This window comes from Acipenser ruthenus, chromosome 6 (genome assembly GCF_902713425.1).
Source record: "Acipenser ruthenus chromosome 6, fAciRut3.2 maternal haplotype, whole genome shotgun sequence".
Classification (NCBI taxonomy): Eukaryota; Metazoa; Chordata; class Actinopteri; order Acipenseriformes; family Acipenseridae; genus Acipenser; species Acipenser ruthenus.
In genome coordinates, this window is record NC_081194.1 from 20,761,080 (window position 1) to 20,788,667 (window position 27,588).

A 27,588-nucleotide genomic window follows, 5' to 3' on the forward strand; every position below is an offset into this window, starting at 1 on the left:
ACAAAGCCCATCTCTTCAATGTTATAATTGATCTGAATATCCGTCACAGCCCACTTTTTTTTTTTTTTTTTTTTTTTTTTTAATTCTCTCATGCCAAATCAGTCTGTCTTATATTATGCAGTTACACAGCGCTTCCTCCAGTTTCACCTGAAGAAAATGCAGCCAAAACAAAGCGAACGAGACAAGCTATGGTAATATAACAGTTAATCATTAAACAGTTTTAGATACTGTGATGTATTTTTTTTTTTTGTCTGATCTTTTGTTGCTTTTGTGCATTTTCATTTGCAAGTGAACTGTGACATTAGGGCCTTATTGAGCACAATATTCTGCAATTTTGAATAATGTCTTGGGATACTGTTAATTCTGGAAACTTTTTTTTTAATCTTTTGGTTTTGCTAAACTGCATTACATTTTACGCAGTTCTGTGCATGACTAACATTTAGATTTAATTTTGCTGTTAGGTCGTTAATGGGAAATTTTACAGACCGCTACAATACATATAGATTTAAAAGTATGTACTGTATTACAGTTAACATGTTGTCTCTTTAGTGTTAGCAAGTGATATTTTCAGAATCATATCGTTCTGAATCAAAATGACTACTTTTGTTGAAAATATAGTACTGTACCACCAAAACCAATACAGTACATCTAAATGGAAGCCTACTTATACACAACTGTTTCAGATATGTACTTTTGAAATCTTTTTTGTGTTCCTTGAAAAACAGACAAGGGTTGGAACAGGCCAAAATGAAATAATCAGATATGCATCACACACATTTAACCGTCACTGAAGTCAAAATTTGATAGCGTTTTATGTGAGTGCTGACTGTATTATTATTTTAAAAAGCAATGAAAAACATCAGTTTATGAGTAAAGGAAACCGATAATTGTAAATGCAGTAAAGGGGTGTAATAAACTGACTCCATTGTGATTTAGCAGTTGGTTCAAACAATTTAACAACAATGCTGGATTGTAAATAAATATAAAACTATAAAAGAGAATCCAGAAATAGAAAAAACAGGGTTTTTATGCTGGGTTGTTTTTTGGATGATGATGATGACGATGAGGACGAAGACGACGACAGTAATAAAACAAACAAATGAGATGGATGCAGTAATTGTATCAATTAAATGTGTGATTAAAAAAAAATCTCAGTTAATCTCAATTAATTTTTTTAATCGCTTGACAGCCCAAGTAAAAACATTTGGTAATGGGAGTTTTTTTTTTTTTTATTAATGTAAATTGTTTTGTAACGATTATAATCATGTTTTTATTTTAGTTATGACATTGTACTTTGTATTTTTTATATATATTTTTTTCCTGTAAATCACTTTGGGGTGGCATTGCCATGAAAGGCGCTATATACAAATACATTGATTGATTGATTGATTGAAATATTGTAACCTGGCCAAAACAATAGAAAATACATTCCAACAATGTAGAATTGTTGCACTATTCAGATTATTGTATTAATGTCATTATTTGTTAGAATTAAACAAATGTAGAATATTTAGGTTGCTATTTGAGGTGTTATTTTATTCTGAATACAGCAAAAACGATGGTACTAAGTTGTGTTCTTCGGTGCTAATGTGGTACTGTAGCTTTAATTGAAAGACCGACTCGCACTGATGTTGCTGCTCATTGCTTGAGTTACGTTGTGTTTTTAGATCTTCAGATTGGGGTCGTCTTAAGTGAATTTTCGGCATCGCGATTGGGTCATTCGGCAGACAACCCCACCCCCTAAACATGAAAAGATTTTGAGGTTCTAAAAATTTGAATTAACCCCATTAAAAAATGTTGGGGTCCTAACATATAAACAAAGAGAAAGACAGGCAAGATAGGCAAAAACATTACCTATAACAACAAGGTTCAGCAGAAGCTTTCCTCCTTGTCTTTTCTCCAGTTCTGCTTTGATGTTGATCTGCTGCTTGGCTTTGCTGGACATTCTGACAGGGGTTGGCACAGCTGGAGACTCCTCGGAGAGGTTCTGGCTGGAGGGAGGTGAAAATGCAACTTTGGACGGAGCATCTGGGAGTGCTGGTGGGGGAATTTCTTCAGGAACTTGACCCCTGCGGGAAGTGCTACCCAGTACCCCATTCTCTTCGGTACTGGAATATAGAAAAGAAAAAAATATATATAAATAACTGTTATATAAACTGTTATATAACAGTTAACCGACAACATGTATTTAAAAACATGAAAAATTGTAACATTGCCACAGGGAAACAATACTAAAAATGCTGAACATAAAAAGGCAAAGATTTATCTGAAGAGTTTACACAAAAGTGCAATTTGAACAATTTATTGTAAAAGTAAAAAAATAAAAGTTAGTGACAAAAGAAGTAAACTATTCAGAAGGTTAATTTCATAACTAAAAAACGTTTGTTTGCTACTCAAGTAACATTAAGAATTGTATTTTCCTGTCACAAAAAACAAAATGCACATTTAATTTCGATGTAAAGATCTTGATAAATCTGGCCCAGTCTTTATAACATCTCTATAACATTATACATTTACGAAGAAGAGACTGAACAATTCTGTTACATTTGAAATCCTACATAATAGGTTGTGAAACAATATAAAGTTAATAGAGTATCAGATATTCAATTATTTTGGGAGATAATGTGTGCAAAAAACATATGCATACAAGTCTGTTTCTAAATTTCTTTTTTATGACTATAAAAATAAAACTTACTAATTAGTTATCCTAGGGTATGCTTTCTGTAGTTTAGTGCTGTAAAATGTGCAGACAGAAAGCAGGTTTATTACTATCGTTTTCTAGTTTTGCTTCAACAATATAAATTATCAATGCCTCCTAAGCAAGTAAAAGTTTAGGGAAAAAGTACATTGCAGAAAAGCAACCAGATCAATGCTTTATCATTGCCAGCGATTTACTTCCTTGCAGCCTTTATATAGGTGACATTTGAGGCCCCAAAGACCAAAGTATCTTAAAGAAAAAAGGTTAAACTTATCCACTGCTTCCCACACCACTTGAGCAAGAACAAAAGTGAAAACAGTACACAAATCCATTTTTAGTCCTTTGCACGCTAGTTTGACCAAAAATAGATATGTAGCTACTGGGGGAAAAAAAATGGCCCTACCATACTGAATTAATACCTTTAAACAGTGTTTAAATATTTCTCGCTTTCTAAATTCTACCCATAAAAGCTAATGGTTTTAATTTGCTTAGCTAGTATGCCTCCTGCAAGTTTGTTTTTTTTGCATGATTAAAGCTGCATGACCCTAAATGAAGTATTAAAATATATATTAAAAAATATTAATATTTGTAAAAAGAGATTCAGTTTCTCAAAATGATTAGACCAATTATCCCCCCCCCCCCCCCTCCCATGATGCTATTTCTCCAGCTGCTAATCTGCACTGTGTAACCTCTTGCTAACCAAAGAAAATGGAAGCAACTATTTTAACTCTAGTTATATTTGACTCTAGTACATGTAGCTCAAGTTCAACTGGGGACAAATTCAGTTTAAACAGTCTGTGGGAAAAACAGCTTAAACCACAACTTCTTCCTTTTCCTTCCACCAAGGTACAGTACCTGGTTATTAATTTACACTCTGGATAGAGCAGTAGAATTGATAAGATTAACCCGATGAAACAAAGGAAATAATACATCTGGTGTTACATTTCTGCACACAAGTTTCTCAGCTGTACTACTTCACCAGGTTTAGTTATTAGATTTACAATTACAAATGTAAAAAGATTTATAGGGAATACATATGGGAATGATCTGAATCCACATAGGACTGAAAAAAACTACACTTTACACAGCAGATGATAACCAAACATCATGACATTTGAGACAGCCACTTACTTTTTCTTTCATATCATTATTTTAAAACCAAAGTTTTTGGTTAACTCTCAAATATACATAATGTTTAAGTTTATATATTAACTTTTCTTGATCAATCCAAGCACATTACCTATTTAAAATGCCCTATACAGACTACATTCATAAAATGTGTTTTCCAATCTCCGATATCCAACAAGCTATGAAGATTGTGCCTTGTAACAGTCGGGAGGAGAAACATGGACCTATAATCATGTTCTGTAGGAGGTGGCTATAGGGGGTCAGCAGGACACCATCTTACTTATTAAACGTTGACCAAGCTCAAGTGAACCTGCAACGTGGACATGGTAACTGCTGGTAAGTGCCAACTTCCAAGCACTGCCTACATTGATATATGAACTTCCAAAAATATAAAATAAAACCTACCCTTACTGCACTACAGACAGTAGAACGCCGTCAATGCAGATAATCAAACCAACCTTCTCGCGTTCACTTGTCACGCTGAGTTTTTGCTATATTAATGCTGACAGTCTATACTTTACCGTGACCTGGAAACGTATCAAATACTGTGTCGTCAAAAGAAATAATATAATCATGTATAATAACGTACACATGTGTGTTATATATATATATATATATATATATATATTTTTTTTTTTTTAAACGTGGTTTAAATTACATTAAAACACTGAATGTTCACACTTACAGATTGATTACAGATTTATATAAAACATTTATGGATTTGTTAAAGAAAGTGTTCTATAATATGCCAGCAAGCCAGCGCAACAAAATGAAACAGAGAGCAATACCTATGATCTGTCTAATGACTACTCATTTTTTATAAATAATAATAATAAATAATAAATATAAACAATGATACACATTATATATATTATATATATATATATATATATATATATATATATATATATATATATATATATACACACATACATATATATATATATATATATACACACACACATATATATATATATATATATATATATATATATATATATATATATATATATATATATATATATATATATATATATATATATATATATACACACACACACTGCCTTGAAAAAGTCTTCACACCCTTGAACATTTTTCACATTCTGCTGCCTAAAAAATACAATTCAAAATGCTTTAAAGTAGGAGTTTGTTTCACTGATCTACACAGCAGCATCTACACTTTCAACATGAAAGAACAATTCAAAAAGTAATTTTAGGCAGCAGAATGTGAAAAATGTTCAAGGGTGTGAAGACTTTTTCAAGGCACAATACATATATTATACAGTGTGAAGCGGCTCATTAGTATGTGAGCTGTGCATATACGCTATATATACACACAGTCATGTGATGCTGTTTATATATATATATATATTTTTATATTTGCTGGGTGATATATTGCATCATAATCCAAAGAGTGGTAGGGGGGGGGCGCTCCCAAGTCCTTTAGAATCACAGACATGATCCAAACAACGTTCACTATCCCATTACTCCAGTGGATTGCGGCCTTACAGAGCTGGTAGCGAAGGAGACCCACCTGTTTGCATCATTGGTATGCATGCACTGGAAACACCTCCTCATGTTGAGTCATACAGTCAACAACTGGATTTTTCATGGTTTCTGCTTCGTCTGGGTAATAGTGATTCTATTTGAGAAAACTATGACAGAATTGCTATTGACAAAACTATGATCAAGACTGGCACATATTCATCAACAAGATGTGGAAATTATGACGCTATTTTAATAATTAGTCATTTAGCAGACACTTTTATCCAAAGCGACTTACAAAGACTAGGGGATGAACTATGCACCAACAACTACTGCTGCAGAGTCACTTACAATAGGACCTTGGTTTTAAGTCTCATCCAAAAGATCATGTAGACGATTTATAGATGTGGAAGCTATGTGCAAGAACTTGAGCCTATCTGTGTGTGAAGCTCTGCCCAGAATGCATGCTTTCACAGGCTGTGACACAACCAGTGCATTCTACAGAAAAGGGAAGAAACTCTCCTTTGACTTAATTGTCAACAATGCAGGACATTGTCAGTCAATGAGCAAACTGGAGCAGCATTTTGATACAAGCAAGGCTTTTGTCCGTTCCTTGCAGGAGATGATGTTAATGAGTGCCGTTACAAACTCTTCTGCAGTAGAAATCTTCACAGCAACCAGTTACCACCATGCAGAGCTGCCTTAAAGTAGCACATACAAAGGGAAAACTACCAGGCTGCGATATGCAGGTGCACTGGAAGTTAAACTACACCGGACCATGCTGGACGGTGGTTGAAGGGGATCTCACTTTTAATTGGATGGATAATTTGCCTGCTCCAAATGCCCTCATGGAGCTTGTCACCTGTGGCTATTCAGGGAAATGGAATGGAGTCTGTTGCTCCTGCATCACCAACAAGCTGGCTTGTACAGAACTCTGCAAGTGTGGACAGAGCTGTGAAAACTCTACACACTGCCAAAGTTACAGAAATACTGACAATCCTCCTTTTTTATGTGATCAGAAGACATTAGTGCAGACATTAATTGGGGCAGAATAATCCCCAGCTCCTTTCTCCCAATCAGAGCTTGACTCCAATATCCTGCCTTTACCGTTTTTACTTACCAACTGACTACAATATTTGACAATAAAAAATTAATTTATACAGTATAAAAAACCTAAAATCAAGATAAGTAGTATTATTATGTTTATAAACATGATAAATAACACTTGTCTAAGTAAACTGATATTGTAGAAGTTAGCATTGTGTAGCTTGGTGAAAATGAATCCATCACAAACCTTAGTTTGACAGGGGGTGCAGCCAACTTGAACAGTTCTGGTCTTGGCCCATGGACTATGCTATTTTAATAAGATTTAAGTAACAATTCAGGCACCTGATGGAGGAAGTATATAGAAGCCCGGGGAATCCCCAGCCCCGAACAGTTCAATGAACAGTTCTTCACTGTGAAGGAGTTGCTTATAGAAAAGTCTTTCTATTTTCACCAGAACATGTACATGGTTTATGCTGCTTCCTGTGTGTGCAAATTAAACCAAAACAAAAAAGGGGCAAGGATCTCATTGCACAGACTACTCTATAGAGATAAAAGTGAAACTTTGGAAAAGTGCAAAATTCACATTCCGTATAGCTTTCATAAGCAGCATGGACATTTTTCTTTCAAAATAACTGTGGTCACAAAATGAAATGTGCTATGTAAAAGTTCTGTAGGTATCTTTTTCTTTTGTAGTAGCTTCTGTTTTCCTTATGGAAAGTGTTTGTAAAGCAAACAGATTTAAAAAATGGTTATTAGGTTAGGATTGGAAGTATAACGTAATTAATATAAAAAGGGAAACATGTTTACCTTGGAACATCAAATCCCATTGTCTGCTTTTTTCCAGACACAGTCATTCTGGCAACTTTAGGCACGATTTCTGAGTCAATTTTAGTCACCGTTGGATCTCTTGCTCTTCCTATAAAATAAGTCACAAACATTATCACTGAATCATTCCATAAAAACACTTTTGGGAGGAATAGGTTACTTGATTAAATGCTTCAAAATTGGGATGCATCAAAGTTTTTGGTCCACAGCACAAATGTCCCAGAATCCAATCTACCATAAAAAGAAAGAAGCAGGTATTGAGCAGTTGAAACTGTTCTGTTGAGAAAAATGGTAAGAGACCTCTCCCGGCATTGGACACACCATGAAGAAACTAAAATAAATCATTATGTTGGACAAAATGTTAACAAAAATATATTGCTGTTGCAAGTTTTGTCAATGAAAGTTAATAAGTTTAACTTGGAGACAACAAATAGCTGATTATCTGAAACCACAAGGCATCAATACACATGGGCACCTACAGTAAGATTTTCCCCTTAGAAACAGCTGCAAGATACACTTCTCCTTACACTTGTCATCACAGATGCATATCAAGAAGCTTCAAAAGCCGCCTTTGCAAACTGCTTTGCAGAACCATCAAGAGTCATAATGGCACCTTGACTCATAGTTTGTGAAAAGGTGTTGCTATCTGATCCAAAAGGTAGTCAACAGAGGAAGGGGTTAAATTTGCAACATGTACTGACTGTTACTCTTAATGCTGAAATATACAAAAAAGAACAATAATTGGTATAGAGTTTGAGACAAAACAATTAACCGTTAAGATAAGACATTTTTTACTTAACTGCAAAAACATGCAGTGAGCCTATGAAATGACTAATTATTTCCTTTTTTAGCTATACAATTTTTATTTTATTTATTATTAAATTGTGTGCAGTTATTTTACCCCCGATTTTCTCCCCAATTTGGAAGGTCCAATAATTTCTTCTCCACACCGCAGCAATTCCCCACAGCTCCGGAAATCCAAAGGTTCATTGGGCATCCTCCGATCAAGCCAGGTTGTTGTTTTACATCCAGGAACTCAAGAGCGAATGTCAGCGAGCTACCAACCTCTGGAGGACAAGGGTCAGCCTTGCAGGTTTCAGCTCTGAGCTCACTGGCCAATAGGATTCGCTGTAGTGCGATGAGGAGAAGCAGTCCCTGACGGGTGTGACTCCCTAACCCACAGGAGCACCAGAGCCAATGGAACGCAACTCTGCACAGCCATGATGCGAACCTGCGCTGTATGACACCCTGCACACCACACAGCTGTGCTTTTACCAGGTGAGCCCCAGACCCCAGCTATTCAATTATAAAAGTAGATTATGCCTAACAATGACTGTTTATGGATGCTCAGTAATCGTATCCCGCTAAGCAGTGAATGGCAAAATAACGCCGAATACATTTCAGTGTAGTTCTCGGACTTAACGGACCGATATTAAAAAGAAAAAAAAAGCGTCTCCACAGTGCAGCGTTGGAAGGACTGGCTCAGCAAGAATGGAAATACAAAACGGCAATGAACAGTGAGTAAGCAAGATTCACAATAACTGGACTTTTGCTGTCTGGTCAGTGGTTCTAACTGAACATTGTACAAATTCCCTTAAAATTGGATGTCGGGTCAAAAACCGGACAGTTGGCAACTATATACCCATGAGTTGCAGATTCTCTTTGTCAGTAACTTGCGAAGAGTATTATCCAGTTTTATTAAAATTGTTTAAGCGGTTGTAACTTACAGTATGTATACATAAAGACTGATAAGCAGACAGCTCCTATTATCCCCAGACTCTGATACTCCACAATGTCCTTGTCACGTGGGATATGCATCTCTAGTATACAGTGTAAACAGTGTGGTCAGCAGAATGGTTAGAGAGGACTTTTAACAGTAGTGCTTTTCAGATATAAAGCTGTAACTACCAACATTCATATAAAAAAACATTTTGAATAGTGCTAGTGGAACTGCTTAGTCAAAAAGTCAAGAAAAATGCCCCAAAAAATTACTTGTGTTTTGACTCCATGTGCCAATGCATGACTCAGGTACTCAAAGCTTGCTTCAAACACCTTCAAATACTGAGGATAGCAAACTGCTCTACATTGCATTACAATCTTCACATTGACACAGAGGAAATGACTCAGAACCCCTGAGAAACCTAAAGCAATATTTAACCATGAAAGTTAAAGAATTGTGATGAATCACTACATATGGGCTTCCATTTTTAAAAAATAATATGACAAAACAATGAATTATAATGCTGGGTGAATTAAATAGCCTCACTTGATATTGTTAGTAATAACTGTGTTATATGGTGCGAGGGAAGGATTGGTTTCAATAAAACACATTTTAAAAAGTTTTGAAAAAAAGACAAGAAAGACCTAGAACTGCATTAACCATACCAATCATATGTCACTGCAAAAACATGTTAGCATAAGCATTTTAAGCATACCAGTAAATAACCTGCATTTCTGACTGTACCCAATGAAATATTTTTTTCTGCTTTTTTATTTAATAGAAGTTTTACTGAAAACCAAGTGTACAGGGAAGAAAACAAAACTTAGATTCTTAGTTGTGTGTGTGTGTGTGTGCGCGCGTGTGTGTGTGTGTGTGTGTGTGTGTGTGTTTGTTTGTCAGTCAGTCTTGGGAAATTCCAGGGAACAAAAAGAAAAGTGACATCAATTTAAGGGAGTTTCCATGGGGAGGTTCTGGGGAAAGGGACCTTGGCGTATACAGCTGTAAGACATGTTTAAACACAAAATTAGAGCAATAGGAGTCATAAAAGTGGCCCTTTTAAATTAGGTAAAAGATAAATAAATATGTTGGCATCTATTTGCTGTCATAATGACTGGGTGGAAGATGTGTTATTTTTACTGCAAACAAAAAAATAAAAATAAAAAGGGTTTCTGGAATAGTAACATTCAATGTGATACCTGTTTTTTTTCATTTCAGAAACCCATGTTTGAGATTAAATGTAGAACACATATCCCACAAAGTAATTCTGCATGAGTAATGAATGGTATTTTTATATATATATATATATATATATATATATATATATATATATATATATATATATATATATATATATATATATATATATATAAAAAAAAATCAGTACAAAGTTGTATTTGATTTGTAGGATCACTAAGCTTTCAACTAGTCATCCAATCTGTATTAAGTTATAGATTAGCCGAGATCAATATGCCCTGAAAAATTTCTGCTAAAGAACGACATTTTTATGAGTGGATAGCAAGATACATGGCAATTGGACAAACAAACAGATGCAACTACCCTATATCCCTTTTAGCAAGAACTAGTATTTATTCAAAATTACTCTAAACATTAACAACCATTTGTAGGAATCATTAAATTCATTATTGTATTACTTGTATTGTAACACTTGAAATGTATTTGCTTACGATTGTAAGTCGCCCTGGATAAGGGCGACTGCTAAGAATTAAATAATAATAATAATAATAATAATAATAATAATAATAATAATTAAAGCTGCTGATAGTTTGTGAGAGGCAATCTAGTAGGCAAAGAAACCAATGCCTTCTTTTTCAGAAGGTGGCAAAGTGAAGTTTTCTTTCATAGACAAAAAGATGTTCGTTTTCTATAATTGAGGGAATGAATCATACCATGCGAATTTAAGCAAATTCCATCATCTTCCAGTGATTAAGATGAACACTAATATTTTAAACTCAGTGTGCCTGTCAGCTAACAGGCTGATCCGATTCCCCAAACCACCAAGTTGATTGGAATCTTATACATCTTCTCCGAGGGCTCGGTACGGTAAGGGTACAGGTGGTTCTCCACTGGCTATTTGTCAAGCCGAGCGAGAACCAAACCGTGAAACTCCAGCCTCACAAGACATCTGAATCCGGCTGTGAGCCAAGCCAAGCCAGGGGCAGGGTTAAGGATTTTCGTCATTACGTTGCATCTCTGGACTCTGAATATCTGAAGTCGTGCGTCAGAAACGAGAAAGTTTATGCCCGAATTTCTGACAATTTGAAGCAAATGGACATAACCTGCGGGTACGGTACACAACTCAGACACTCAAAAACACAGAATTCTACCAATTTGCTCATCCTTGGCCTTTACTATATTAATATATAAAAAAAAAAAAAAATGCGGAACATAAAACAATTCTAAACTTATTTACAAAAATATAGTAAAACAAAATACAGCTGTACCACATATACAACTACGGCTCTCGTTGCGCTCACACTTTTTTTTTTGTTTAAGCACCCAAACAAAAAAAACTACTCTACAAAAATCAACTATCCTTAAAAAAATGGGTTAGCTTTGGCAAATCATATTTTTAAAACCTTCTCTCACCCCCCCCCCCCCCCCCCACCCCCCTTCAACAAAATTAATTGAACTTTAGTAAGTCGATATAAATCAGTAAACTTTGTGGATTATAAAAAAATTCCTAAATATATTTACAAAATATAGTGATACAAGACACAGCTGTACCATTGGTCTATTAAAGTTTTGGACGCCATTTGTCTGCGCATCTTTTTAACTGGGTTAATTAATACCAATAATCAATAAAAACTATCTTTTGTTGCGTGTGACGTCAGTAGCACGGCTCGGCTCTGCAGTGGAAAAACAACCCAGGCTCTCCTTAACCGTACCGTGAGGGCTCGTACAGCCCTGGCGTGGGTCGGTTGTACAGTGGAAGAGGCATTGTGGATTTCCCGACTTCTCAAAAATCTGTCAACAATCTCCTTGGAACTGAGCTGATTATTGCTAACCATAATTCAATTCCAGGCCCAATATTTCACTAAAGACTAGAGGGTTCCAATTTAACTACAGTCCCTCCCTGCTAGCGCTATCATTGGCTGCTTCAAGTTTTTGTAAAAAAAATGTTGAGTGATAGGTGAAACCACCAGTTCATAACATGAATAATTTTCTTTTAATGGGCACTTGAAACAACCAATGATAGCAGGGATTTCTATTAAGCCGTCCATTCAGAGAAGAGGGATGCAGTTATGGGGAGTGGAGTTATGGAAGCTCGCTGAGGCTTCTCTTCCCAAACTGAGCGCGGAAGAGAGGAGTCGATGCTTGAAAGCTGTTGCATTTATAAAGGTGAGTTTAAAAAAAATACATTTACTTAACCAGTTTACTTAAAATAATATATTTTTTCCCCATCAGTTATAGCCTTATATACATACAGTTGTGCCGTCAAGCTAACATGTTCAATAACACTTACCTAATAAGAACCTAATGATAAAAAAGGTATGCGAATCCCTGATAATATGGATTGATCTAAAATCAATAGTCAGCAGCTGTATGTTTATTTCACCTACAGGAAGCAAGAGAAAAGCAATAGTATGTAGAATACAGCCCAAACAAGACAAGACGTCAGTAACTGGTTATTCAACCTTTGATGGGAATTTAACTAAAAAGGTCTACAAGCTCAGAGACAAACACCACACCTTAAAACCACAAGATAAACCCAATGCCCAGGTTGGGCTTGTGGTCAGACTTGTAAAAGATACGGTTCATGTTGGGGGAAATAGAATACCGCAAGTAATTGCAGTTCCGCTACACCTCAAGTGCAGAAAGCAAGGACAAGCTCAGTTCATATTACTGTCTTTCCTGTTTTTGATTATAATTAGATACTTTTTTTTTTAATCCACACAGTATAAGAAACAGAAAAAAGACAATGCTTTTTATTGTTAAACTATAGCTAATTATATATATATATATATATATATATATATATATATATATATATATATATATATATATATATATATATATAGGTCTTGTCACCCTTTCTAGAACAGATACCATCCCACTCATTTCAACAATATTTTTTACAAATCTTTTAAGAAAACAACTCTCCAAAAAATCAAAACAGTCTTGGTATTTCCACAGCTCAAAAACTACACCCACATAGATAGCCCACAGGGAGACAAAGTGGTTGTCTACACTTCCGCCTATGCGCTCAGAAAGTCTACTCAGATACCACGTCCTGAGACCCAACATGAACTGAATTGAAAGTCAGCACTGATCAAAAATCAAAATGTTGCAATAGTAAAAGGAGCCATCAAAAGTTAAAACTGCAATACCATGCTGGATTTAATTGACCATTTTTCTCTAAATCCAATTATTTATTTATCTTTTTTTTTTTTTATGAATTGTGTTCACCAGAACAATGTTACAAACAATGCATAAACAGTGAAAGCACATAAAAAAGGTACAGACTGACTGAACTATTGTTAAGTGCAGAAATTTGCATTGCAAATTGATGCATTCTTTGACTGGGCTGTAAATGATCTATCCCTCCAATGTTCAGACTGATTCAACTACATTGGAACACTGGCTATAGAACCAGATTTTGCATAAAAGACCTGGAAATGTATTTACAATAGTCCTATGCTAACCTAATATTTATCATACAAATCCTTAAAGCGCATTTTAGGCTTAACACAATCACTCCCTCACAGGACCTTTTAAACCAAACATAACACTGTAAAATGGAAAGATGTACAGTATGCATAAGATATATTATACTGTACACTCTATGAAATCACCTCTTGTGTTGAAATGTTGTTATTTTAACATTAAACTTAATGATAAGAGGACTACTGAGCAGTTGCTGGAGTCCGTTTATAAAATCTTGACTGCATACCTGGACTACTAACTTTTGCAGAAATAAAAAAAGGGTGATTTCCTAGCTAACAAACCACAAATCGGGGATTTCCGAGGTAAACATATTTTTGCTCAACTTAATGACTGCTAGTTTCACTTTTTTAAATGTACCAAACAAAGTTCTTTCATAAAAAACATCAAACTACTAAGTTTCTAAAGTACTGATCTGGTGCAGTGTATTGACATCACCATGCACTGTCATCTGGAAATTAGGGATCAGATTAATTAGGCAGTTTACTGTTAAACTAGACATTGGTGATTTTATGAACAAAAATAAAGCTTCCCGGTAGCATATTGCAAGGGGATTGACACTTTTGATAAAATGGTAAACGCAGTAAAATAAATATGGAAAAATGAGTAGCCTAATTGCTGCAAACGGTTTCTGGTGGGAGGTTAAAACATATGTAAATCTGTATAAATGATAAAAAAAGCTTTTAAAAATAATTTAAAAGCATATAGTGTCTCTCATTAGTGGCCAGAGGTTAAAACAATGTGGCAGTAAAAAGCTTAACACCTGCAATGGAACTTGGTGCGTCAAACAGGCTATCACAAAAACAGTTCTGCAGAAACCTAAAAAGTTACAAAACCGAAGAATAGCAGCCATATTGAGTCAGAGGCCAGGTACATCAAATGGTCTCTGAGATATTAGGTTTAGAGTGCAGTGGTAATGTCACGCAGGATTCCCCCACAACCCTGCAAGCTGAACCCAAGCCTAACCTGAACAGTTTGGGTCCCTTAATAATTGGACAGAACTGGGTGGTGGTTTGGAACTGGGGACTAATGTCCATTAGACGTGAAAGCCAACACAACAAAACTGACTACATCTACTGTGCCGCAACGATAGCAAAGTATGTAATCAAATAATGTAAAGCGAGTAAATTAAACAAGAGCTTTTTTTTGTTAATTATTATTCATGTTGCAACTATTTCCAAATAAAATAAAAATGAAAGGCCAAGTTTGTCCCAGTTGTGTAGCCTACAGCTTTACAGGGCTGACCCTTTTTTTGTATAACTTTGCCCCTTTCCTAGATGCAGTATCACATCTTTATATGGCGAGACGCTTTACACTAACTGGACGTTTTTGTATACATGAAATGTTTTTGTACAGATTCTTTTAAACCTTTAGCAACAACATTAATGTTCTTCTTTTTCATTGAAGTAAACTGTATTACCAGAAGAGGGAGTATGTGGCACTTGTATATTATGCAGTCAACCAGTTAGCTTCCCAGTTGTCCTTAAATTCAACAACAACCACTTAATTTAATCAATATACAGCTTTTATTGTGATTAAACTGTCTCTCTGTTTGTGTGCATTTCCTTTAAGTGTGCCCTGCTTTTACAATCCAACAATTTTCTGTTAAATTATTCCTTGATAAACAAATTCACCATACAAAAACTATGCAGAGACCGATCATGGGATAACAGCCTGCACCTACCTAAACAAAAGGAAAGTGCCAACAATGAGGAACTTTATTCATCAGTGGTTTATGCTGTTGTACAGAAAACATCTGACTGTTTAAAATCTGTGTCTTATTTATACATTGTTTCTAAATTAAAACCAGATTACTTGTCTCACAGTTTACTGAATAATCTGCGTCAGGTGATGAAGCAATACAGTACAAATGCGGTCACATTAAGATCTATGCACATACAAATTATTGTAGCTCAGGACAACATTTGATCATATTTACAGATACTCACTGCCCAAACAATGAAGACCAATAACAATGAGTAATCATAAATAAAACAATTCTCACTGTCAAATTTCCCCAAATTGAATAAAGTCCATCTTGTGTTTGTCCCACTGTACTGGCTAACCACAATTCACTCAAATTGGTAGAACTGTTTACAGTTGTTCTATGGAGAGTCATTCGCTACCTGGGTACCTGCAACAGAACTGCCATAGAATGCATTGTCAAATCAGATTTAAAATGTCCACAGTTTATATATAAATAAAATTACATGACATCCATGTGAAATTTGTTAAAATCTGTTGCAATAACTGAAAAATAAGACACTGATATTAACATGACTAAAGCCTTAAAAAATGCAGGCAACAATATTTTATTCTTTGAAAACACTACCCTGACCTAAATAGCTATAAAGCTACAGGTGCAAAAAAGTAGCACAAGAAAAACAATACAATGGCAAATCGCACATAAAATGTCATGTTCATCACAAAATGTAGCTTTGTCTGAACACCAGATGGTAAAGTTCAACAGGATTCTAACCTTTCAAAAACAAAAACAGAGGCTTACTATGTTAATATAAATGTAAAAATAGCACTACCTTTGCTATGGTCCTATCCTTTCCAATGCATGAACAGTTTACAATATAAACTAGATAATGTCTTGGTTGTGAACAAGTAGCATAATGTAAATGTTGTATCAGAATAATGCAGCTTATCTAACGTGAATGCAACTTTGTAAGGGTAGTGTTTCAGACAGATATTAAATATTCAAATCTAGGGACCTAATATGCCTTTATGTTATGTGCTTTACTCATCAAAAGTAAAAAAAAAAAAAATGCTTTGAAAGTAAGACCCAAAGTATTCTTTCATACAAAAACCAAACAAGTATGACTGCCATATTAGGTCTGAGGTCAAGATGACAATCACTGTCAAATTCCAACAAATGTACATAACACTATTGTATTGTGGGGAGATTAATACAGAGAGTCAATAGACATTGGCAGGGTTTACATGCAGTTCAGAAACTTCAAATTCTCTCTCCATTGTCCTGAGAATGTGACATAGCACGTGCATATCCAGTGCCGCCCGTTTGCTCGCACAGTCCAAAAGATTTTAGTGAAGTACAGGTATTAAATAAGTTGCAGGAGCTTAAAAAAAAAATCACTGGGCCCAGGTATGATTCATCCAGGGCTGCTTAAGGAAACAATGGTAGAATTATGTATACCACTGGTTACTATCATAAATAGTTCTATAGAAACAGATGAGATCACTGAAGACTAGATTTGTGCCTTTGTTTATAAAGCGGGATAAGACATACCCAGGTAATTGTAGACGTAATAGTAATTCCAGTAATATTGCTTCTATCATCATTCCTGTAATATTGCTTCAATCATTTAGTAATTACTGTAATATTGCTTCTAACATAATATTATTATTATTAGTTTATTTAGCAGACGCCTTTATCCAAGGCGACTTACAGAGACTAGGGTGTGTGAACTATGCATCAGCTGCAGAGTCACTTACAACTACGTCTCACCCGAAAGACGGAGCACAAGGAGGTTAAGTGACTTGCTCAGGGTCACACAATGAGTCAGTGGCTGAGGTGGGATTTGAACTGGGGATCTCCTGGTTACAAGCCCTTTTCTTTAACCACTGGAACACACAGCCTCCTGAGGTAAGCTTGAAGATAGCAACAATATTAGTATTATAGGGGATAGCCAGGATGGATTCAGAAGAGAGGTCATGCTTAATGATGTCACAGCTAATGTAGATGATGGCAATGCTTACGATATAATTTATCTTGGTTTTCAAAAAGCCTTTGACAAAGTACCACATGAAAGACTTATACTTAAATGAAAATCAGCAGGAATACATGGGAGGACATGAAACTGGTTATAAAAAAAAAAAAGCAGTCATTTTGAGAGGTGTAAAATCAGAGACAGGTGTTTGGGGGGGGGGGGGGGGGGGGGGGGGTGTATTACTTAGTGGGGTATCACAAGGGTCAACCCTTACTGTTCCTCATTTATATAAAGGACTTGGACCAAGATCCACATTGCAATACACAGCCCTGGTAATTCAAAGGGATTTGGCACTTCTCTGTAAATGGGCAAACTTGTGACAAATTCATTTAAAACGTTAAAACATGCAAAGTATTGCATATTGGGCATAAAAATCCATGTTATAAGTATTAAATGAACAGGATGAAAACTTTGAAAAGGATCTCAGGGTTATAGTGCAGTCATCATTAAAAGTATCTCGCCAATGTGGTGAGGCAACTACAAAGACAAATAGAATGTTAGGTTATATTGCAAAAAAGCATGGAATACAAGTCTAGAGAGGTTATGCTAAGATGATACAATGCCCTTTTTTACACCCCACCTATAATACTGTGTGCAATTTTAGTCACACTACAAAACACACAATATTGCACTTGAGAAGGTAGAGAAGGGCAACTAGGCTGATCCCAGGACTTAATGACATGAACTATGAGGGCAAGTTAAAATAATAAAATCTCTTCAGCCTAGAAAGGGACAGAGGTGACTTGATTGAAGTATTTAATCATAAATGATATAGATAAAAGTTAACCCAAGAAACTACTTCAAGTTTAGCACAGACAGAAGAACAAGGGGATATAAACAGAAGTTTAGAACAGAAGGTAGGAAGCACTTTTTTTTTTTTTTTTTTACAGAGTTATAAATGCATGGACTAGCCTACCAGTTGAAGTAGTGGGATCTAAAACGCTGGGAACATTTGAAAGGTGTGCTAACAAGGTACAACAAGCCTTGATGGGCCGAAAGGCCTTTTCTCATTCCAAAACTTTTATGTTCTTAAGTACTGAACAATATATTTTGACTCAATAATTTTTACATATTAAGTGCTGGATTTTAGCTTCGTTGGTAGACTACCATAAGGATCCAAATTGCTGAAGCTACGGTTCTGTAGGAAAACTTGTATATATTATATATACACATTTACAATAGGTTTATAATAAATATATATACAGTCAAAAAAGGTTTAGCAAATGCATGTATTGTACATAGTGCTTTCTAATGGAGTGTTTTGTTTATTTTGCATTTATGTAATGCTACATCTAGGTTTTTGTTTCCCTTGCTTTTTTTGATAATATTTTTTTGGTGGGCAAATGAGGCAGGCTCTACTTGTGGTTCTTCAACACAACTTTGTGGAAACCCAGTTTAAGAAAGCTGCACGATATCAGTAATCACGCAAGTCCAAATTGCAACTCAGACAGAAACATAGAAATATGCCCTCCATGTACTTTAATATTAATTAGGTAATTTGCATTTGGAGTGAGAATTTCACTCTCTAAAAGAAAACTACATGGAAACCCAAATAACCTCAAAGGTACTACCAAAATAATGTGAGAAAGTTTAGACTTATTTTTATTTTTCCATGGAAACCCTGCCATTGTTGTGACACATAAACCATAACCAGAAATTATGCATGTCCACTGATACCCTCTCTTTAAAAAGTTAAGCTACATCAGATGAATAATCGTATTTAACCAAACACCATATTGTTGTCCAACAGGAACATTAAATCTTATGATAGAGCAGCTTTATCACCAAGCAGTTACTTCTCTCTTTAATCTGCAGGGTGACTGTCACAAGGCTGGCTGAGTGGCGACACATCAGACCCGGAAGAAACACAGACAGACAGTAGTGGTGAGTGAAACTGAGACGCAATGGTAGCGTTCAGAAGGTTTATTGCAAAATAAAAAGGTTTTAAACACAAAACAGGACACGGCACTTGCGGCCAAAATAAACAGGTAAACAAAACGAACTAACACACAAAACAAGTGGACGAACGTTAACAAGTACTGTGCTGGCACTTCCAGCACGCTGTAGCAGTTGTTATCTTTTTAGTTCTCCTCTCTCTCTCCCGTTCTCCACTCACGAACACCCAACCCCGAGTGAATGAAACGTGCATCTATTTATACTTTTGTGCTGGGATTCAATTACTAATTAATTATTCACTTGAATCCCAGCACGTGAATTGATTATGTGCAACCTCGTGCGCGCATATTACTTACTTTAAATGCACGTGCAGTGATGTGCATTCCCGTGCCTAAATACAAATATACATTTTTAAATACACGTGAAACACAGACCCGTTTATATCCCGTGTACCAATGACTATACACCAACATTAACACACGCACCATACAACACATAACACACAAATGCACACAGGGGCGGGGCACATTGCCACAGTGACCCACCCACATTTTCGAATTCTTCCCTTTCCAATCTTTTGGGTTTTTTTTATTTATGGTAGCACTGCTTACATTATGACACTTCTGGTTTATGGTAATAGTCTGCAAAGTAGAGAGAAGCAATCCACAGGCACAGGGGTGCTCAGATTACAAAGATTCTTATAAAGATAGGTTAAACACAAAACAAATACCTGCAAAATAACCTAAAGAATGTGTACAGCTTCTGTGTAATTAAATACTTCTGAAACTAGCGGTGTAAATTGGCAACCTAATTTCTTAAATCGATTATCATATACACATTTATTGAGAAAATCAAAAATAAAAACACCAGGATTTTATCAGAAGATCCAATAACTAAAAACACACGTGCATAATAGTTAAACAGCAAGGCACAACTTGCATTAAAATAAGAACACACATGACTTGTCCAACGTTCTAGCAACGTGCTCATGCTGGCTACCTACCATACTAGCATTAATATACATGCATTACTACATAAATCAATGTTTTTATGCAAACTGGCAATGAGGCTCTAATTTGCTGCATCGAGTCACCAATTTGTAATTGAAAGCTTGGGAAATTTAAGGACGGATGACCAATAATTGATGCATCGATTAATTGTTGCATCTCTATCTGACACCCAAGTTATCTAAAATTATATATATAGTCTTTGAATCTTATTCATTATATGGTCGACAGATCAATGGAACAACATTGTTTGCTGAATAATACACACACCACCAAGATTTTTTTCTTTGTGAAGCCCCTGTATTGAATATATTGATTTTGACACCAGTGGTAAAAACAAATTGATACCAAGTTATACAAAGTGGTTCTCTAGATGCAAAAATAAATTAAATCGATCCCCAGATTTGGATACTTGTTAAACAACATAGGCTACTTAGGCTATGAAGCTTCTGCTAAGCTATGCACTTTTACACTGTCGTGGAGTTTAGAGTGTCTTACAGTGCTGTGGCAAGGTGCCTTCAATTTCAAAGTACAGGACTGGATCCCTGTTCAGGGTCATTCTGGTCAAAAACATGTTATTTAATAAACATTTGAAATATATTTGTGATATCAATTACTTGAGGTTCTAATCCGAACAATCAGGAAATTAAACAAATACCATTCAAGTAGATGTGAACCACAACGTTCTAGCCCAGTGGTTCCCAGCCTTTTTCAATGTAGGGATCACCTTGGTGTTTGTATCCCCCCCCCCAGGACCACCTACCACACATTTCTTCACAACAGCATTTTGAAACGAATGTGTATAAGTACATGTAGAAAGTAAAAGTATTTATATAACGTACCTAACAAAAAATCCCTGGGCTTGAATCTTCAGTTCCAGTTCATCAAGGAATGTTGTCATTTTGCACATTTAAAGTTGCTGATGGAAAAGTTTCCGTTCCTTATGTTTAAAAAAAATATATATATTTTTTTTCACATTGAATGCTTTGTAGATAAAAGGCGTCTCAATTTTGCAGGTTTAAGAGTTTCGTTTGATAAAACCTAACAAATAATGCACCGGGGCTTTGGGTCACCCTCGGATCCAGTAAATGATCCAGTGCTGGTCCCCCCAACATTTCTAAAGCAACTTTGTTTGCACAGAGTCGCCAACTTTGCTCGACGTACATATAAAAAACACACTGGAATACGAAGATGAGGTGGGTGGGAAGCAATTTGAAAAATGTAAAAATGATTGGAATGTGTACAGGATGTTACATACCACTTCTGGTAGGCTGTGCTGTGTAAACTAAACAGGATTGGTGGTGCATAGTCGATAGGATTTATAGCATTTTGGTTAACTATGACGGTGTCAAGAACAGACTATACACATTATTTCCAGAAGTAGTGTTAAGAGAAGTAGTGTTTACAATATGCAGTTAACCTCTCTAAAAACGTATGGAAATAATAGGGATATTCCTATATTCCTGGCAACAATGTAGCACATATTTTATATTGTTGAAAACAAAAAGTACTAAAACTGTGGTTTTAATGTTTTTTTGTGTTTTAATTTAGTCATTCCAAACAAATTAAGAATATTCAATGCAGCGCGCTACTTTTATGCAGAGCGAAAAGGCTGGAACAGCCAGATTAGTGAATGCTAGATATATATATATATATATATATATATATATATATATATATATATATATATATATATATATATATATATTTTTTTTTTTTTTCAAATGCTGGCTAAAAAAAAAAGTCTGTGACTTCAGACATGACAAATGTGGCTTACAATTATATATAAGATGGTTAAAGCTATTTGTTGTGTTGCTTAGTAATACATTGTAGCACAACGTGTGATTGTGTAGAAATGTTTTTATGCAAGTTTTTAACTGCTTAACCGAATTTTGGGAGCTGTTTGCGGACCACCTGGAGTTTACTCACGGACAACAGCTTGGGAACCACTGCTCTAGCCCAGTGCTATTGCAGAATACTCAGAACCTTTCTCTGTCAGAATCTCTCTGTCAGGCTGTGTGGTCTAGTGGTTGAAAAAGGGCTTGTAACCAGGAGGTCCCCGGTTCAAATCCCACCTCAGCCACTGACTCATTGTGTGACCCTGAGCAAGTCACTTAATCTCCTTGTGCTGCGTCTTTCGGGTGAGGCGTAGTTGTAAGTGACTCTGCAGCTGATGCATAGTTCACACACCCTAGTCTCTGTAAGTCGCCTTGGAGAAAGGCGACTGTCAAATAATAAACTTTACACTTTCAAAAACCTAATTGATTTTTAAATAAAATAGCCTATTATGAATTGTTTCTGACATACTAGATGCTATTTGTGACTGAAATAAGTTTAGGAGGTAGCTCCTGTAAACCGTGTAAAAAGTATTGAATCTACATTTTTTAAATTAAAAATTAGTCAGTAATTTAACTTTTTACTTATGCACAAGTTATCAATTAAACAGGAACTGTCTTCAAGATCCCTTTTCATTAAGTCTATATGCAATAAATAAAATTAAATATTTTAGAACAGTTTAGACATTTCAAATTATATAAGTTATAACAGAAATGTGTGTTATTGTATATTGCTGGAAAGCTATACTTAATTTATATTTGGAAAGATTTTCTGTTCTAATAAAGGATAGAACAAACACAATGGTGGAAATATGGTGCAAGTACCAGTGTTTGATTTGGTTGTTACAGAAGAGCAAAACCATGGAGTGGTTCACTTTTTCCAATGTAGGTGGAGAAAAAAGTTGTACAGCACACTTTGTATCGCTGACATACTTTTTCTGTGAACTAAACCACTTCCTGCAAAAAGCCCACACAGCTCTTTCTTCGTGCAGAGATTCAATTAGCCATGTTGACTTTCGGACCTGCATGATTATCAAACGGGATTCTCAGCACCAAAGTTTCAGGGTTCAGCATGAAAATATAAATAAACCAACAAAACATGAAGAACTCAGTCCCCTCCCAGCACCCCAAATGAACAGAAAAAGGTTCATAGGTCTTTCATATATATATATATATATATATATATATATATATATATATATATATATATATATATATATATATATATATAGTGTTTTAATTCAAGCCATTTATAATGTTGTATAAAAGCTATTTATACAATATTCAAATCACAGTGTAACAGAGTCATCAATGAGGGTTGAAGAACACTGTAAATATCTATAGTTGTACAATACAGTGCAAAGTCTTAGCTCTCTAAAACTGATTTCTTTTTTAGCAAAAACAAAACATGAATACAATACCCCTTTCACACAGACGAGTTATGCAAGGTGGTTCAGAGACGGCGCGTAAGCGTCTTAACTCCTGTGTGAAAGGCTATGCCGGCACTGAAGCGCTATAGTGGGCGTGGATTGAAAGTCAACATCCCACGTGACTGTATACCGGACGTGTTGGGTATTTTTGTCGTTGGTGCTACACGCTTTCATTTTTTTCAAATACAATGGCTGATCAAGAACAAGATAGTACTTGGAGACCGGAAGTAGTTAAGGAATTGTTAAGTTTACAACAGTGGCAGCGACTAAACAGATTCGGCACTTAACTGTGCAGTAGAATTTGGGGCACAGACACTGCGCAAATCCAGTTAATGTGATCGGGGGACTTCGAGAATGCAGAAGAAACTCAAAGCAAGCTGTTTTTTGTAGCTGTTGGCAGTGTATGCAATACCTTTAAGCCTACAACTTTTAATACACTGCAGTAGGTATCAGACGGTTGAATGAAAATAATAATGCGTCCCCACTTTTTATTTCAATTTTCCACATATATATATATATATATATATATATATATATATATATATCTGTATCTATCTATCTATCTATCTATCTATTACATACATGCCAACAGACTCTATATTGTCGGGACAGTCCCGATTTCCTAGCAAATCTGCAGAGTTAGTGAAAACCACACGCTGTGCTCTTCGTGCGGCTGACACATCTGCTAATCACTAACTTATACAAAAGGTGTCTATTTTTACTATCATGATGGTCATGTCATGTTGAGTTGAGTTGAGTTGGGGGGGAGGGGGGGGCAATACGTCTATTATAATGACAATGAGCGTTTTTTGCTTAGGACTCCTCCCATGTGTATAATGCATGTTCACATCCACAACTGCATTACATTAACAATTTGTATCTTCAAAATGTTTTGAAATTTGTCATTTTTCCAAAACTGTAGCGCCAGGCAATTTAAACATGCCGCGGCCACTTTTTTTGGACTGGTTTGCTATATCGTACCTGATGTGGTCAGACCTGGTTGCAAAGGAACTACATCATCACGTAGCAGGGAGGCATGTGCTGGATAAGAAAGCGACAGGGGAACAGAGATACACATTTCAAGCTATTTCCACATCTACAATGGCTGTTGAGAAGAGTTTGATCATTTAAGCGGTGTGTGGGAGAACGAAGCAACGGAGATTATGTTAACAATCTGGACTAACTGAAATCTAGAAACAGTTAATGGGTGCTATGCTGAATTATACACATGTTCGACGAATGTTCTTTCAATTGCAGCATCCATTGCTAGGGCTGTTTTTTTTGTGTGTGTGAATGTAGTACTTCAAAACACTACACAATACTATCTTCACTGACTTTTTTATTTATTTATTTTTTTAATAAATTTAGTCGTTGCCAATTATTTTTATTATTTTCTCCCAATTTGGAATCGCCAATTCTTTTATTATGCTCAGCTCACCGTTACCATCCCTGCGCTGACTCGGGAGGGCGAAGATGAACACATGTTGTCCTCCGAAGCGCGTGCCGTCAGCCGACCGCTTTTTTTCACACTGCAGACTCACCATGCAGCCACCCAAGAGCTACAGCATCGGAGGACAACGCAGCTCTCGAGCAGCTTACAGGCAAGCCCGCAGGCGCCCGGCCAGACTACAGGGGTCGCTGGTGCGCAGTGAGCCAAGGACACCCTGGCCAAAGGAATAGCCTGGACTCGAACTCGCGACATCCAGACTATGGAGCGCCTTTACTGGATGCGCCACTCAGGAGCCCATCTCAGTGACTTTGACACAGGACAAGAACTTCCGAGGTTGGCCACATTTGGAAAAAGCAGTGAAACACGTTTTTCTTGGCTGTGGCAAGTGGAAATGAGGCATTACTTTAACAGCAACACATTATAAGAACAGATAGAGCCTCACTGCCTTGGACTAATAGGAGGCAATCAAGAGGCAGGCACTAAAGGATTGAAGGAATGTTGTAAACCATGTAAAACTAATGATAATTAGAAAATAAAAAAAAGTGACAAATATCTAAAAATAAATAATTAAGAGCTGTTTTTGCACTCTTTTCTCTTTCCATTATTTATATAATGGAAAACAAGCAGATTACTTTCTTATGAAGGTTTTAAAAAGGAGGGGCTTAAAAGGTATGAACACGAGTTAAGGAAGAAAGGCTGACACCTACCACCTTAATGAGCCACAATACACACCTTCACACATTTACCACATGGCACACGTCTGAAATCAAATTTTATTGTAATATTTTACATAAACTGCAATCACAACACCACATTCTAAATCTGCATAACCAGACATTGGTAATATTCCCTGTACAGTAATACTTGTTTTAAACCAATTCATACAATAAAAAACTACAAAGATACTACACCTGTTAAGTGTTCATCATCTTTTTTTTTTATAAAATGCTCAAAAAGGAAAAACAAAATGTTTATGTAATGTAACACCACAAACAGATCACTTTAGCCTTTAAGTCTCATAAGGCTCATAATATGGTTACCTAAAATGCCAGTTTCTATCATAGCTGCATAGTCACCTGGTGCAACACAACCATTAAATACCAAATATACAAAAATAGAACTTTCATTAGATGTACTATTTACATTACAAAGACTCTATGCTTATTTAGAAACCAGTAAAACTAAACAGATTTCAAACAGGTTTGAATTCTGCATGCATGAGAAACTCCAGGTGCCCCTGTACCCCTGAAAGCCTTACGGCTTTAGCTCAGTGTGGTAAACCAAAAGATTACGTCAACTGTTCATTATTTCCAATGCATTTGCACCTGTGAAAAGTCTTTCTTTTAAAACATTAAACTGTGGTTTGCAGTCTCTTCTGCTCATCTAATGTTTCCAACCACTATTCATTAATTTATTTAAACATCTAAGGCTCATGCATACGCTTTTACCAATCCACGGAGCACGGATAAAATATCTTGCTTTTGCTACATTTGTCAGTTATAGGAAGTCGTATTAAAACTATGCATGACTGCCGATACAATAGAAAGATCAATCTCACAATCCATACATGGATTTCGTTGACAGTGCAGCAATTGGTCAACACTAGAAAGGGAAGATTTTAAAAAATAAATCTAAAATATCACACAGGGTTAAATTAATTTGCTTCAGTGTCTTAAAACAAGGTAGAGGTATCATGAGAACAGTAATATTACATATTAAAAAATGGATCAGAGATTTCCTTTAACCTGATTGGTCAATACCAGTGCTCAATACCAGTGTTCTATAGCAGTGCTCTATTACGAAAGCGACTATAAAAAACAATGCAGGAGCCAGTGGCCAACAGCAATGTTCCCTCTAAACTGTGCACCAATCTGGCATGAGCTGCTCAGCTCGGAAATCCTGCTGCGCACAAGCAATTTCGATATCTTGCTAATGGTGCCAGGACAACATTTACTAGTCATTTCTGGATCAACAACTCCCATCAGCCAATCACAATACATATTTTGTCTTCTACTGGCTCTGCCAAGCTACTCTGCAGCATCCTCAATCTGCATCCTGAGGGTCTGGCAATTTGTTTATTTTGCGAAAAGGCTGGACTCCGGAGATTCAAATTGGTGCAATTAAAATTTGGTAAGGTAACGTTAATGGCTTTATTATCCAGAAACGTTATATTTAGAATGGTATGTTGCTGTTTCTCATTTTCGTTTGTCACATGTAATTGTTTGCTAAGAATGTATTATGGTAAAGCCAGATCTATTCTTTAACATGTTCCAACTCTCGAGTCTTAGTATTATTACTGAGTCTTCTAAAACCGACAGATACGCTTTGAAATGGGGGGACGTCAATGAGCAAATCCAGGCTAAAACCAAATTCTGATTGACCGTGTGCCTTGCTATAAAATAAAAATAATAAATGCATTCATGTTCACACACTGATGACCAATTTAACTTGCCCGGGACAGATAAACGATAAAAATTTGTCACTGCTGAGGATGACAGGGAGCGGCACTGAACCCAAAGCAGGAAACAAACAAAAAAAAAAATAGTGGTATTTATTCGCTCATGTTTGATTCAATTATTGTACGCAGTTTTATTGTCTGTTTTTCATCATTATTAGAATAAAAGCAGTGTTTTTATTAAGCAAAAAA

At 35.8% G+C, this 27,588-nt stretch overlaps 1 protein-coding gene across 1 annotated transcript in view; it reads right to left on the bottom strand.

Annotated features, from left to right (window-relative positions):
• The window catches only part of hbs1l (HBS1-like translational GTPase), a 52,325-nt gene that overhangs the window by 11,864 nt on the left and 12,873 nt on the right, over window positions 1–27,588 (bottom strand). The window contains exons 5-6 of the mRNA XM_034018197.3: window positions 7,166–7,274; window positions 1,855–2,108 (exon numbers count right to left, since the gene is read on the bottom strand). Coding sequence (XP_033874088.3) covers window positions 1,855–2,108; window positions 7,166–7,274 — 363 coding nt within the window. The remainder of the gene's footprint in view (window positions 1–1,854; window positions 2,109–7,165; window positions 7,275–27,588) is intronic.